The 15,707-nt window shown below is 50.3% G+C and overlaps 1 protein-coding gene across 4 annotated transcripts in view; it reads right to left on the reverse strand.

Annotated features, from left to right (window-relative positions):
* Positions 1-8,981: 8,981 nt before the first annotated feature.
* Positions 8,982-15,707, reverse strand: part of RASGEF1A (RasGEF domain family member 1A) — a 79,713-nt gene continuing 72,987 nt past the window's right edge. For 2 of the 4 annotated variants that reach the window (XM_066243698.1, XM_066243699.1), the window contains exons 5-13: positions 15,106-15,327; positions 14,386-14,460; positions 13,878-13,970; positions 13,373-13,475; positions 13,207-13,286; positions 12,330-12,521; positions 11,362-11,485; positions 10,906-10,978; positions 8,982-10,657 (exon numbers count right to left, since the gene is read on the reverse strand). In XM_066243698.1, coding sequence (XP_066099795.1) covers positions 10,633-10,657; positions 10,906-10,978; positions 11,362-11,485; positions 12,330-12,521; positions 13,207-13,286; positions 13,373-13,475; positions 13,878-13,970; positions 14,386-14,460; positions 15,106-15,327 — 987 coding nt within the window. In that variant the 3' untranslated portion in view covers positions 8,982-10,632. Of the gene's footprint in view, positions 10,658-10,905; positions 10,979-11,361; positions 11,531-12,329; positions 12,522-13,206; positions 13,287-13,372; positions 13,476-13,877; positions 13,971-14,385; positions 14,461-15,105; positions 15,328-15,707 lie in introns of all 4 variants that reach the window. The other 2 variants (XM_066243696.1, XM_066243697.1) reach the window with 1 other exon arrangement.

Below are 15,707 nucleotides of genomic sequence, written 5' to 3' on the forward strand. Positions count from 1 at the left end.
CCACGCCTGCGCTGCCAGACCTAGAGAAGCACAGCACGTAAACCATGTTTAGTGCATCACACTTGATATTGATGATGAACAACTGTGTTACCGGGTTATAGATATACTACACTTCTGTAATTTTAGAGTGTGCTCTTATGAAAAAAAAAGTGTGTGGTATTACGTTGGCAGCAGCCTCACAGACCTGTTCACTGCTGCTCCTGACCACATCACTTTCTCTTGTGCTTGATTTCATCCCATGTTGTTTTATAAATGTGGTGTAGCCCACATGTGCAGTATATACAGTCTACAGAAGCACACAGTGATGTCCTCGGCATTTTCACTCACTCACCACCCCCTCACTGACTCACTGAGAACAACTCCAGTCCTGCAGGCTCTATCCGTGGTAAGTGACTTGTACAGGGATTTCATTTTTATCCTTTATAGCACACCTTTACTGTGTTCAGATACATATGTACTTACCATGGTATTAAAGTTGTCTACAGGATTCAGTACAGGAACTTGCTGCACACGTGTGTAACCTGGGAGCAATAGGCTATACCATGTAACCTGAGTTTGTTTTAGGCTAACCATCTAGGCTTGTATAAGTGCACTCTTGCCTAATGACTCATTTCTCAAAATATATCTCATCATTAAGCAATGTGTAACTGTATATACTACAATATTTATTAATTCTACTGTTCATAGATATTTGGATTGTTTGTAGTTTTTTTTGTTTGCTTTTGCTGTTATAAGCAGTGTTGTCATAAATACTGTTTTACATGTCTCTTACAAGTGTGCAAGAGTTTCTCCAGGAGTCACGGCACTGGGCCATTCATTGTGTGCACATTCAACTCACTTTCTAGAGTAGATCGACCACATCCACACTGTGAAAGAGTTCACTTTGCATTCTTGGCAATACTTAATTTTGTCAGGTTTATTAATTCTTGCTAATAGCAGGTTTAGGCATGAATTATAATTTGCTTTTCCAGTCTTTTTGCCCATTTTTAGCAGTTCATAGAAATATTTCATGTATTCCGGATATAATTTCTTGTTGGTTACATATTTGCAAACACCTTCTCCCAGGATGTGATTTGTCTTCCCTTTACTACCCCCACCCCCTTCCGCTGGTAACCTCGATTACTGCTGTCTGTGTCTGTAAGTTTTTTATATCCCACATTTGAGTAAAATCATATGGTTCTTAGTTTTTTCTGACTTATTTCACTTAGCATGATATTCTCAAGGTCCAACTATGTTGTTATAAATGTCACTATGTCACTGTTTCTTATGGCTGAGTAGTATTCCATTTTATATATGTACCACATCTGTGTGTGTGTGAGACAGAGAAAGAGACAGAAAGAGGGACAGACAGGAAAGGAAAGAGATGAGAAGCATCAATTCTTCGTTGTAGTACTTTAGTTGTTCATTGATTGCTTTCTCACATGTGCCTTGACTGGGGGCCTACAGCAGAGTGAGTGATCCCTTGCTCAAGCCAGTGACCTTGGGTCCAAGCTGCTGAGCTTTGCTCAAGCCAGATGAGCCCACACTCAAGCCAGCAACCTAAGGGTTTTGAACCTGGGTCCTCTGCGTCCCACTCCGATGCTTTATTCACTGCACCACTGCCTGGTCAGGCTGTACCACATCTTCTTTAAACAATCCTCTATCAAGAGACACTTTGGTTGTTTTCATGCTGCGATGACCATGGGGGTGCATGTGTCTTTGTGAGTAAATATGATCTGAATACCTCAAACATATCTCTGCGTTTCCTGGTTAGGTCTTTAACCTAAGTAGAAGAGATCTTTGTGAGTCTAACGATTGTGTTTTACTTCATTCCAGCATCACCTTACTATATGGTCCATATTTTACCCACTAATCTGCCAAACCACTCTCATCTGTCAGATGTCCATCCATTCACAGGTCTGATGTGGATCTTCATCTGTTCAATCAGGCTTTCTGTCTATCATCATGCCGTTAGATTACAGTCTAGATTACTGTAACTTGACACAAGTTGTTATCTCTGAGAGTTAGTCCACTTGCCATGTTCCTAAAGATTGTCTATTTAAAACCTAGATACTTTCATGTATATTTTAGAATAAACTTGTTAATTTTCACAAAAAACCTTTATGAATTTGATTGGAAATTCAGTGAATCTATAGGGTCACTTTGGGGAAAATTCATATCCTTTCTGCTATAGAGTTTTCCAATCCTTGATCATGACCCATCTCTATAGGTCTCATTGTCTTCAGTTAAGTTTTATACTTTTTACACAGTGGCCTTAAGAATCATTTTTAGATTTTTCCTAGATACATTTTATTTTTGATGCCATTGTAACTATCTCTTATTTATTTATTTATTTATTTGTATTTTTCTGAAGCTGGAAACGGGGAGAGACAGTCAGACAGACTCCCACATGCGCCCGACCGGGATCCATCCGGCACGCCCACCAGGGGCGACGCTCTGCCCACCAGGGGGCGATGCTCTGCCACGACCAGAGCCACTCTAGCGCCTGGGGCAGAGGCCAAGGAGCCATCCCCAGCGCCCGGGCCATCCTTGCTCCAATGGAGCCTTGGCTGCGGGAGGGGAAGAGAGAGACAGAGAGGAAGGAGGGGGGGGTGAAGCAAATGGGCGCTTCTCCTATGTGCCCTGGCCGGGAATCGAACCCGGGTCCCCCGCACGCCAGGCCGACGCTCTACCGCTGAGCCAACCGGCCAGGGCAAGTTTGAAATCTTAGAAGAAAGATACAGAGTTGTTTGCAGTATACTCTTATTACCTGTGTAATATGAACAGGACCTATAGTGATAGCCTCTCTTTTGTTTCTGATATTATTTACTTGTGCTTTTTTTATTAGCTGTGCCAGAGGTTGACAAATTTTTTTCAGTCCTTTCAAATAACTGGCCTCTACAAGCCACGTATGACAGAGCCAATTGCTTCACATACTCTTAACATGGTATTTTCAATGTTTTTGCTTAAATTTTTTAATTCCTGTTGGGTATATAGAATTGGGCAAAAGTAGGCTTATAGCTGTTCATATAACAATACAATAATTAATAAATAAGAATGCAAGAATAAACTGTGTTTCACATACAGCAGTGAGCCTACTTGTGCCCACTCCTAAGTAGAGTTATTTGATTGGTTTTATTTTATTATCAAGGAAGTGATGTCAGTTACCTTTTCATATGCTTATTGGCCATATATCTTCTTTTGTGAAATGCATGTTAAAATATTTTTTTTGTTTTTTAGCTCCCTTTTTATTTTATTTACTTACACTTATTTATTTTTATTTATTCATTTATTTATTTTGACAGAGACAGAGAGAGGGATGACAGGGATAGACAGGGAGAGAGATGAGAAGCATCAATTCTTCGTTGCGACACCTTAGTTGTTCATTGATTGCTTTCTCATATGTGCCTTGACCAGGGGCTACAGCAGAGTGAGTGACTCCTTGTTCAAGCCAAGCCAGTGACCTTGGGCTCAAGCCAGCAACCTTAGGCTTCAAGCCAGCAACCTTTGGGCTCAAGCCAGAGACCATGGGGTCATGTCTGTGATCCCATGCTCAAGCCAGTAACCCCATGCTCAAGTTGGTGAGTGTGTGCTCAAGCTGTATGAGCCCACACTCAAGCTAGGACCTCAAGTTTTGAACCTGGGTCCTCTGTGTTCCAGGCCGACGCTCTATCCACTGCACCACTGCCTGCTCAGGCTTTTTTAAAAAAAGTTAATCCCAGAAGTTACTTCTGTATTCTAGATGTGAGTCTTTTGTCAGATTTAGATATTGCAAATATCTTCTACCAGGCAGGAGAGTATAATTGGTTCTTTTTGTTTTTGTTTTTGTATTTTTCTGAAGCTGGAAACGGGGAGAGACAGTCAGACAGACTCCCCGCATACGCCTGACCGGGATCCACCCGGCACCCACCAGGGGCGACGCTCTGCCCACCAGGGGGCGATGCTCTGCCCCTCCGGGGCGTCGCTCTGCCACAACCAGAGCCACTCTAGCGCCTGGGGCAGAGGCCATGGAGCCATCCCCAGCACCCGGGCCATCTTTGCTCCAATGGAGCCTTGGCTGCAGGAGGGGAAGACAGAGACAGAGAGGAAGGAGGGGGGGTGGAGAAGCAAATGGGCACTTCTCCTATGTGCCCTGGCCGGGAATCGAACCCGGGTCCCCCGCACGCCAGGCCGACGCTCTATCGCTGAGCCAACCGGCCAGGGCCTATAGTTGGTTCTCTTAATGTTATCTGTTAATAAACAAAAGTTCCTAATTTTAATAACGTATACTTTATCAATTTTCTTTCTTTTATGGCTAGTGATTTTGGTGTCCAATTTTTTTAAAAAGTAAAAATTTTTATATTTTCTTTTAGACATTTTACTGCCTGCCTTTAATATTTGGATCTGTGGGCCCTGGCCGGTTGGCTCAGCGGTAGAGCGTCAGCCTGGCGTGCAGGGGACCCGGGTTCGGTTTCCGGCCAGGGCACACAGGAGAAGCGCCCATTTGCTTCTCCACACACACCCCCCGCCTCCTTCCTCTCTGTCTCTCTCTTCCCCTCCCGCAGCCGAGGCTCCATTGGAGCAAAGATGGCCCGGGCGCTGGGGATGGTTCCTTGGCCTCTGCCCCAGGTGCTAGAGTGGCTCTGGTCGCGGCAGAGCGATGCCCTGGAGGGGCAGAGCATCACCCCCTGGTGGGCAGAGCGTTGCCCCTGGTGGGCGTGCCGGGTGGATCCCGGTCCGGCCCATGTGGGAGTCTGTCTGTCTGTCTCTCCCCATTTCCAGCTTCAGAAAAATACAAATATATATATATATTTGTATATTTGGATTTGTGATATATCTGAAAGTGATTTTTGTATATAGTATGCAGCAGGAGCCAAATTCATCCTCTAGAAGTTTTTTAGTAACAATTTGCTATGAGCAAAATCCATTTTGGTGTGTAAATATCTTTATCTTATTTTAAAATATGTTTGAAGGATATAGAATTCTAGATTGGGGTTACTCTCAGACCCGGGCTGATGTCACTTGTTTTCTGGCGTCAACTCTTTGTGTTGTGAGTGAGCTATCAACTCCACAGTTGTTTCATAGGTAATCACTTATTTTTTTTTTTATCTCTGTTCTGTGTCATTTGACTTATAGGTGTGCAGATTTATTTTTTTCTGATCCTGCTTGAGATTCTCTGGGCTCCTTAGATTGTTGCCTTTCATCGATTTTGAAAGATTCTCGGCTATTAACATTTTCATTTCTGCCTCATTCTCCCTCTCCCTGATAACACATGTTAAACGTGTATCCTTCATGCCTCTCAACCTGTTTCACTTTTCCCAGTCTTTATCTCTGTTACATTCCTGCAATTTCTTCATAATTATGACCAAATGGATTTGGGAAAGAAACTTTATTTGGTTATTCTAGAAATGAAAATGAATTTTTGAAATCCAACAGGTGGGTTTAACAAATTAGACACAGCTAAGGGAAGACATTTTTTAAACTAAAATATAGATGTGGGGAAAACAGCTGTGTTAGGCTTGCTTGCTGGCTCCCCACCTGCAAGCACTGGGCACAGTCAGTGCAGGAGCGCATGGGGGAGACTCACGTGTGTCTCTGAAAGCTCTGGTACTCTCCCAGATCACTCTCCGCCACGGTGAGGTGCAGTTCCTTGATCCCCTCCGCTGCCACTGTATGGGGCAGTTTTCCTGATCCCTTGCCCTTCACTGCGAAAAGTTTTCCTTTGCTTATTTGCTCACCTGACTCTGTGAGCCTCCAGTAAACAGGAATGGCCTGATACTTTCCAGCTCCACCGTTCCTCTACCGTCTCCCCAAATCCAGTATGAACCAGCCTGGCCTCAGCCACCAGCATTACAGGAGATCAGAACCTTTGCTTCGACAGGGTAACTTAGGGACAGTGCCACTTTAGGGCAACAATAAACTTGATCTTGGCTGGACTTTTTTTTCTTTTTACCACTGTGATCTGTGCTACAAAACTTAAGGAAATTCACTGAGTTGTGATTGCAAATTATTAGAGTTAAAATTTTCCTCATCTTCAGGCTGAGGGTAAATACAGGTTTGTGGAGTGTTTTATTTCAGATTCACTGTGATGCAGAGAGGTGTCAGCTTTGTGGACAAGGTCTCCTTTCTGACCCTTCTTCTGAAGCAAGCCCTGGACTTTCTTCCCTGCCCCACTGTAGACTTGGAAGTGGAAGCTCAGGGTCTCCGTCCTCTGGGCAGAAGCTGGCCTCAGTGCTTCCCTAACCCTCTGGGCTCCTGCCTTCATGGGGACGGTTTCAGTTTTGCATAACTTTGTTAGCAGGTTTCAGCAGGCGAGCACTTTGTCCTTCATGCTGCAAGAGGTGGACAGGAGCTCGGCTCATCTTCTAGACCTCGCTTCCTCCACAGGGGCTGCTGATCTGCACCTGAAGCTCTGCTGTGTGGGGGTATCTTTGTGGGGTTCAGCAGCTCTTCACCTTCCTCACAGCGTCATGGCTTCCTTTTTGGAAATTAAGCTAGAAATTGTGTTGTCAGAATCTGAGGTTACCAGCCTGGAGGTGAGTTTCTCATTTAGAAAGTAGTTTTGAATCTGAAATTTGTGTAAATGTATGGAATGGTTAAAAACATGTTACTGGCCCTGGCCGGTTGGCTCAGCGGTAGAGCGTCGGCCTAGCGTGCGGAGGACCCGGGTTCGATTCCCGGCCAGGGCACATAGGAGAAGCGCCCATTTGCTTCTCCACCCCTCCGCCGCGCTTTCCTCTCTGTCTCTCTCTTCCCCTCCCGCAGCCAAGGCTCCATTGGAGCAAAGATGGCCCGGGCGCTGGGGATGGCTCTGTGGCCTCTGCCTCAGGCGCTAGAGTGGCTCTGGTCGCAACATGGCGACGCCCAGGATGGGCAGAGCATCGCCCCATGGTGGGCGTGCCGGGTGGATCCCGGTCGGGCGCATGCGGGAGTCTGTCTGACTATCTCTCCCTGTTTCCAGCTTCAGAAAAATGCAAAAAAAAAACAAACATGTTACTCTTTGGTAATGTTAGAATATGTGTGTGTTGCTGTTCCTTTGAGGAGGGCACTTAAAATCTTGCTTCCCTTTCCCCAAAAGGTTCTGCTCTGCAGGAGGAACAGCATTGTGTAAATAGAGGGACCACTGCACGTGCTCAGCTCACAGTGCCTGCTTCCAAGGGACCAGGTGCCTGCTCCGTGCCTTCTGTCATTGCAGCCACCCTGCGAGAGAGAGCAGCAGCCGTTCGAATCATGAGACAATGTAAGGAAACAGGATGTCCCAGGGTACCCAACTGGGAGTTGGAAGCTAGAAATCGAACCTTCTTACACTTAGCCTGTTTTGCCTCCCCTAAGGAATCTAAACACCTATGTCATATACAGGTGTAGTAGATGACTTCACGTCTTAGCTTTGTCACAGAAGGCTCTGTGGCCTTCAGTGAGATCCTTAGCTTCTCTTCCAGTCACATCCGATCTGTGACATAAATTTGTTTCTGAAATGTATGGCAAGTGAAAGGTAGCATTCAGTCATCATGCGATGTTATTAGGAACTGCACACCATGCTGGTCACTAGCCACACAGCTCACAAGTGGCTCCTTCCCAGAAAGAGCCAAGATCTAGCGCATGAGACAGATGCCAGCAATGCAGTGGAAGGAAGGTGGGGCCTGGACAAGCTCAGTGCTTCCCCAGGAAGACGTAGGAGGCTCTCCCATAGTGTGTGTGGGAACAAGGAGGTACAGACTGTGGCGTGTTGAGTGTACTGTGCCAGAGAGATAGGGTACCCAGGAGAAGTGGGCTGTGAGGGTGAGCAGGAGCTAGTTCCTATAGAGCCTCACCTGCTGGAAGAACTCCTCAGGCTTGCCTGAGTCCCCGTTTCCCACTCAGCAGGTGTACAGTGGGCCTGAGCATCAATTCCAGAAAGGTCCCAGTGCCGCTCCTGCTGGTCTGGGACCCACACCCAGAGCATGGCCTGGAGGGACTGCCCTAGGGGTGAGCGGGAGAGCTCCAGCCAAGCAAGCTCACTGTCCACTTGCAGCTCAAGCTCCGTGTCCAAGACAGACCCAAATGAGCTGTCCATTCTCAGACGAAACAGGAAGAGACTTCCAAAATTAACTTTATCAAGAAATTAAGGATGCCATTGAATTTAAAGACTTAATAAGTGGTATCATTTATCCAAAACTTATACTTGTAGGTGTCCTCATTTGCTCCAAAAACCTGAGCACCTATTGTGTGCTGTCCACTCCAGAGGCCCTGGGGGAAGGAGGCAGCCTTCTGTCCAGTGCTGTCTGATGCTATTTAAACATGCAACCACAGCTGGCCTGACTACGTCTCAGTGCCCAGTACCTGTATGTAACTAATAGCTATTAGCCTGGACAGTGCAGCTGCAGAACAAGCCCTCTCTACAGGAAGTCCCCTGTTAGGCAGTGCTAGTCTGGTGGGTGTGACAGGAAATGGGCTGAGCTGGCTCTAAGGAGTAGGGTAAGGTTTGGTGAGACAGGCTGGGAAGAAGCAGGTGGGAGTTTGGCTTCCGTTCTAGTCTCTTCTTTTTCTTTTAATTCTGCAGCCTCTCGTGTGCCCTTCCTAAATCCCTTTTCTTTAGTGCTCTTGAATGTAACTCATTATAACAGAAAGAGCCCCTTCTAGAACTGCGTCCTGCAAACTGCTCTTCAGAAAGATGCCAGCAGGTACCCCATTTCCCCCACCCCAGGAGAGACCCACAGTGCTCACAAATAGTTAGTTCTGATGTGTCCTGCAGTAGAGCAACCTTTACAATCCTGTTTAAGTTGGGGTTCCCAAACTTGCATGACCATGTCACACAAGCAGCTTTTAACATCTTTTGGGATCATACTTTGAGGAAAGCAGGACAGGAACAGGCCACCTGAATAATTTTTGTTTTGCATTATTTATCTGAAAAGCCCTTTGTCAAAATGTGTCATGTGGATGACAGCTACTCCTAAAAAACCGTGGTGGGTCCGGCAGTCTTGCCGGCCACCAGCACCGGGCTGTGCAGTCTCACTGGCTGCGCACAGAGCAGGCACGTAGGGGAGCAACATGTTCTTTATTGATGCAAGTGTGTCCAGTCACTCAACAACTGACATGCTGCGTCACAGTACAGCTCTACACTTACAGTTCTTCGAAAAATACCAAAACATCATAGTTAGGAAATGTATCCAACTGGGAAGATGAGGTGGCAAACACAATATGCCAGGTATGAGGACCCAGTGATGTGTGCATGATGGAAAAGTTCCTTGGCACAGGTACAGAAGATGTCCTAACAGCATATTCCAAATATATACTCTCAAGTTTTAAGCCTTTATCTCAAATACATAAAGCATTATGTACTATCAGTATACAATATGTACTATCTGAAACATCTGAAAAGTACAAAAACACTGTGACAATACAGTGTAAATATTCTTGCTCCACCTAGAGCTAACGGTGACGTCCACAGCACCTCGTATCACCAGACACCTCCGTCCTGAGGCCGCGTCCGCACATCTCCGGGCCTCCCAGGTGCTGTGGGAAATACCTCGTGGGGCCCACTGGAGGCATCCAAGGAGACGGGGTGCACAGCAGTGCAAGCCCACTGTGAGGAAGGTGGAGTCAGCATGGAGGGCCCACCTCCCACTTCCCAGGTAGCTGGACGTCGCCATCCCACAATGAGGAAGTCAGGAATGGAGTGTGCTCCTTGAGTTTGGGGGTGGAAAACACCTCCAAGGGACAGGCAGCTGTGTGTGCACAGGGCTCCGGCAGGTGCTGGCCTGGCTGGTTTCCTGTCTCAGATGCAATTAGGGGAGGAGGCAGCTGTCCACTGGACACTGGTTCATGCGTGGTTCTTTCCACTTGGTGGTTGGGTTTCAAAAATGGCTTAACTGTCCCCACCCTAAGTCTATTTAGTTTGCTCTTCATTACAGCTAAGTGTGTCTCTCAGTGACAGCCTGGAAAACTGCCCCTGCCTTACATCATTTTAGGTTTTCTGTATTCCTAGAATGCAGCTGATGATTTACCAGACATATTCCAACAGAAAAATGTGCTGCCAGGTGTCCCGTGGCCCCTCTCAACCCCATAGATCCCTGACAAAGGAAAAGAAAAATGTGAACTTGGGAAAGCCTGCACTCTGCAGTTTGCCTCCAGTAGTGTGCACAGGAGACCTCCTGCCTCCCGAAGCCTTACTGGAACCTGGGCCTCCCTGGCGCAGGCTTTGTGGGCAGGTGCCTGCAGTCCAAGGGGAGCTGGCACAGCGCCTCCTACAGCACACAGCCAGAGTGGCAGGAGGCGGCCCCCAGCCCCCTAAGGCACTAGCCCGACAGACACTGGCTGGAAGGGCTTCCAAGCAGGCAGGGTACACATTGGTTTTGGTTGGGTTTTTTTATATATTTTTTCATAAGATGTGAATATAATCAAAAGTAGAAAATAAAAATCTACATTTCATTAAGACCAAGATTTTATCATGGATGCCATCTCCCGTGACACTCTTTCCCCACCCTCCCCGAACCAGGGCACTGCCCTGTTACTTAAAATAAACAAACAAAACTCTGTGCCAAAGGCTGATGCATGAAATAATTACCATTTTCCCCCGGTAAAAGTTATATACAAAATTGACCCCAACCAGTGAGGCCACCTCGTCTCAACCCAGGTCAAGATTAAAGCTTGGTCCATGTGTGTGCTTCATCCACGTCTGCAGCCGCCTCCACACCTTCAGGCTCTGTTGAGGAGAGTGGTCCTAGAGGTCGACAGGGCACCGCAGTCAGTGTGAGCACGCAGACTGCAGGCCCAGCTATCGGGAGAGGCCCGCTTTCCAGGAACCAGCGGCCACAGTCAGCCCCCAGGCCCCGGCCTCCTTCCCAGAGGGAGCTGCACCGGGGTCCCTGCTTTCCCCGGGCTGCCTTTTGGAAGGATGGACTTAGTTCTCCCCCTTTCTCACGTAGAGCTGGTCTGGGGGACTCCCAGGCTGGCCCCTCTCACCCCTACCTCAGGGTCTTCCAGCTGTCCTTTTCCATGTGGTTTTCGGGACCTTCATTCTCAAAGGAGGCGATGAAGAGCGCTGGGAGACACAGGGCCCTCAGCACTGTGTCCATGTGCAGTCAGCCCACCACCGGGTCAGGTATCCCTTCTCACCCTCACTCCAGGGCACAGCTAGGCTAGCAAGGAACTCCCGGACCAAGGGAACAGTGCCCTCTGGCCTGGGCTCGTCCACACGTTGCTGTGTGCGGTTCCAGCCTCATTAGGCCCTGGGCTCCCTGTGACTGAGAAGCTGCCTGGCTCTCTCAGGAGGACTTGGGGTCTGGTCTCCTTTTGACTCTATCTTTCATGTGAACTGCCCACACCCCACTCTCACAAACTCCCCGTCAGTTGAGCTTCCCTGTGTAACATGAGGCCCTGGGTGAGGGGAGTCTGGGGACGTGGACTACATGGGGGCGGCCTCACCTTCCTCACTGTAGATGGGTGCCGTAAGCAGGTAACTCTGAACCTTCTTGTCCTTTTCAAAGGGACACTCCACCTGTGTCCATGTCCTGAACTCGTGGATCTGTCTGGAGATCTCCCAGAATTTCTGAAGAGCCACAGAACAAGCTGGGTGTTCACTTGCCACCTTAAGCTAGAAGACTGGTGAGTGATAGGGCTGTGTATTCTGGGGTCTGCTGCTCAGCCCCTGGTCCCAGCAACAAGACAGTGGCCCTGCCCAGCTGGCTTCATGGCCATGGAAGCACTTGTCAGAGCCAGCAGGTGTTCCAGGACATACTTTCCCGCCCTCGACTTGGGCCATCGTGATGGCAGCAGTCTTTGTCTCCCCCCCGTCAGCTCAGGGACCCCAATAGGGCCCCATCTGTGACCCAAGGCTGAAGCAGGCATGTCAGCCAGCAAAGTACCACTACCCAGGACACTGCGATCTCACTCTGGGTCCTGGGTGGGAATACGTAACTCCCACCCCTTACCTGTGTGAGGTGAACACTGAACCACCTAGCTCCCCTACGCCACCCCTGTCACCTTTGTCCTACCCTCCTGCCCTTGGCCAGACAGGTCTCCACTTCCATCTGGAATTCTGTTGCCTCCTCCTCCCTGCTTCTGTCCCTCCTGCCTGAAGCTTTCCTGATTCCCACACCCCCAGAGGTGGCTCCTTTGTTTCCACGTGGGGTCAGTGTTGGGACCAGTGTCCTGGGAGGAATGTATGTTCCCTGTGGTTCCGAGCCCTATAACCAGATCACCCACCCAGGAGGGTAGGGCCAACCTTACACCTCAAGATCAAATAGTATGACCCACCTTGGAACCATCAGTCCTAAAGACCTTTTGCCACAGGGCATGGTCTTGCTGCTTGCCCAGCCCTGAAGGAGTCCCCTGCCCTGTGCTCCTCTCCTGGCCTGGCCCCTCCCCTCAGATTGCTGTGGGGCAGAGCTCACCTTGAAGTTGATATGCCCATTGGGCAGATGGGTGGCGTGAATTTTGTGCAGGAAGTAGATGTCTTTAACGAAGAGGTTGAACACAGGAATAACAATCTTCTCCCGGCTGCTGTTAGCCATCTGGGACCTCTGGGTGGCCCCCTGGAGGGCCGTGCGGTAGTTGCAGAAGTTGCTAGATGGGTCCATGTGGTGCTGTGTACAGAAGGTAGGGAGCCACACATGGTGGGCAGAGCAGAAAACCAGGTGAGGGGCGTGATGTGTCCTCTCTGAGCCACTCAGGCTGTCACCCAGAAAAGGCCTTCCTTCCATAGAGCCAGGGGCGCCATGCTTAGCACAGGCCCCAGCCTTGCGGGTTTGGTCTGACGTAGCTGAGTGTCCCTGCTCTGCTGAGCCTGGTCTCCTTCCTCTCAAAACCTTCCCTCATTCCTCTGCTTAGACCAACACCTCCCAAAACTGACCAGCTCCACAGACACATGTTGCAAAAAAAATGGATTTTGTCATCAAACATATCTGGGCAAGGCTACACAGGAACTCCCCTGTCAGCCTCAGGACCACCCAGATGACCTAGTGCCACGGAAAGTTGGGCCAGGGTCAGGTCCCATTGCTGTTCAGTCAGCAGCAACCAGTGCAGGACTTGTGAGCCCGCCTTTGTCAACTCTCTACCGACTACTCCCCAGAGCTTGCTCTAGGCGAAGCCTGATGACGAAAGTCAGGGCTGAGGAGAGTTCAAACATCTGGCCTTCCAGCATGACCAGGTCAGGCAGGCTGCACAGCCCAACACCAGCCAGCACTGTGGACAGCAGGTCCTGGCAAGGGGCACAGTGGGAGGGGAGGCCCGCCCTCCTCAGGCCAACACAGGGTGAGGCTGGGTGCCTACCTCCAACATGTCGAACTTGGCCGTCTTAACTTTGGACCATGTTTTCTTTAGCCGAGCCACAGGACTGAGGTTCATGCCAGCTGCAGAGGGCAGAGGATGGCGGGCAGGGTCAGGATGGGGGTCGGGTGACAGAAGCTGGTGGGAAGCCCCAGGCCCAGGCACTCACAGATGATGGCCATCATGGAGTTGAAGTTCCCGATGTTGAAGCACTCCCGGGCCACGTCAATGAAGAACTCCAGCATGCGGGTCCTGTGCTTCTTCTTCACAACCTAGAGGCGGCCGGCAGCTTCCGTGTGAGCCCCACAAGGGTTCCCCTACACCAGGCCCTGGAGGGAACCTGGTGGAGCTACGCAGGGGCCCACAGAGCTGTTGGAGCCATGGTGGGGGTACTGGCAGGCTGCAGGGGGGGGGCACGCAGCTGAGGCATCTCCAATGTCAGGCAGAGGACAGGAGGGCAGGCAGAGAGGACGGAGGGCCCCTGAATGAGCTCACAGATTGTACTGGGCACAGGGTGCACTCCGCAGATGGGGACGGGGTCAGCACTGCCAAGGCTCTGGCAATGGAGGCTTCTCATCTCCACTCTTGAGTTTCACATCTGAGTGTCTCAGGCAGCACCATGAGACTGGGGAGGAGATGGTGTCGCCCTGCCTGTGTCCACCAGCAGCGCTTACCCGGCACACCTCCGTGGCCACTAGCATGCTGAGACAGTTGAACCAGTTATCATAGGCCTCCAGGCTGTGGGTCTTGGTCAGGTCCCCTCGGCACTGGGGAGGACAAAGCAAGTCACAGGAAGCCCAAGAATGCTGCCAGTGGGTGTTGTCCAGCCCTGCCCTGCCCTGCCCTGCCCCCAAATGGAGGAACGGGAACCTCGGCCACAGGAGGAAACAAAGTGTACGGGGGCAACTGGACAGGTCCTTTGGCTAGCTTGGGTCTCTAGGAAGCCCAGGGCTAGTCTTAGAGTCCAGGCTGGCTGCCCAAGTCCCTGGGAATGTTGGGCCCCCTCCCAGCATGCATCACCCTCTGTAGCCTTCTGCTGACCCCCTGGAGCAGGTGCCGGAAGGCCAGACCCACATCCAGGGGGTCGTGAAATCAGATAACAGAGATGCTCAGGTGTGCTGGGTGGGGTCCACACCCACCATCCATGGGTTTAGGTGCCAGGCCCATCCTCCAGCTCCTCACCCTGTGCTTATCCCGAGAGTCCATGTGGGTGATGATCTGCATCAGGTCCTGGGGGTGAATGCTGCTGACCCTCTCCTGGGACAGGAGACAGTGCAGAAGTGATAAGTCCTGGGCAGGCCCCACACTTGGGTGGAGGATATGTTTGGAGCAGCAGTCAGGATTCGCCTGCAGGTGTGCTCAAGAGCCCCTCCTTGATCAGAGCACCCAGCCAGTGGGCAGGTCCTGCCAAGGCCCCCAAATGTACCCCACAGGTCTGGAAGGCCCTCCCCAGAAAGGGAGGGAACAAGGCCTCAAGGGAGGGAGGTAGAAGCCCCAGGGCAGTGGCTTCCCAGTACAGGGGACATTCCCAGCCCAGGGAAGAAGCAGGATAAGCTGACAGAGTAAGGAAAATGGCTCTTCTTTTCAAAGCCCCTTACCTCCTCCCTGGCTGATCTTCCACCCTGAGGCCACTTCAGTCCTCAATACCCTGTCCCCTCCCATTAACACAGGGATGCTGTGCTTCCTAGGACCCAAGCATCAGGAACAGAGAAACCTGCTGTTTAAGTGGACACACACCAGCCAGAGGCAGTGATCAGCTGGAAAGCAGGCTTCCCCTGATACCCCAGTCTGCCCAGCGAGAGAAATCCTGCAGTGCTTATACTGAGAAAGGTGCCAGGACCCAGCATGAGCATGAGTAGAGGCTCCCAGCCCCATCCTGGGCAGGCACACTGCACCACTGACCAGTTCGATATGAGTCAGCTGCTGGGCCAGCACTAGGGGGTCACAGCATAGGGCCAGGATATCTTTCTGAGTAGCTGGCGGCTTGCCCTTGAGGATGGGCCCTTTGTCCACAGCTGGTGTGCGGAGCTTCTCCCGAAGCTCCTGGAGTTGGCTCCGGGCAGCCAGGGACAGCAGCAGGCTCTGCATCATTTGGGCAATGGCCTTCTTCACCGTACCATTCTCCTGTTGGGTCAGGAGCAACCGAGGTGTCAGTGTGGGCCAGTAGCAAAACCACTACCTCTGGCAGGACCATCACCTCTCCACAGACATGCCTGACTTCAAACTCTAGGTCTTTCAAACCTGCCATCAGCATTTAAGCTTGACAGAGAGGGGTACAGTGCAGGCTCCTCTGAAGCCTTCCAGAGAGGGTGGCTTAGCAGGCTGTTCTATGAGAATGAGATCTGAGGACCAGAGAGGACAGCCTGAAAACCAACTTCACTGGAAGCAAAGGTGGCCAGCAAAGCTACTTCTCAGGGCTGTCCCATAGCAAGAGGGAAGAAGGCATTCAGAGGGCTTCTTCTACAGCCAGCAGCCTTCCCTCCCTGGTTGGGGGCAGACCTAGT

Source organism: Saccopteryx bilineata, chromosome 9, assembly GCF_036850765.1.
Source record: "Saccopteryx bilineata isolate mSacBil1 chromosome 9, mSacBil1_pri_phased_curated, whole genome shotgun sequence".
NCBI classification, from domain to species: Eukaryota; Metazoa; Chordata; class Mammalia; order Chiroptera; family Emballonuridae; genus Saccopteryx; species Saccopteryx bilineata.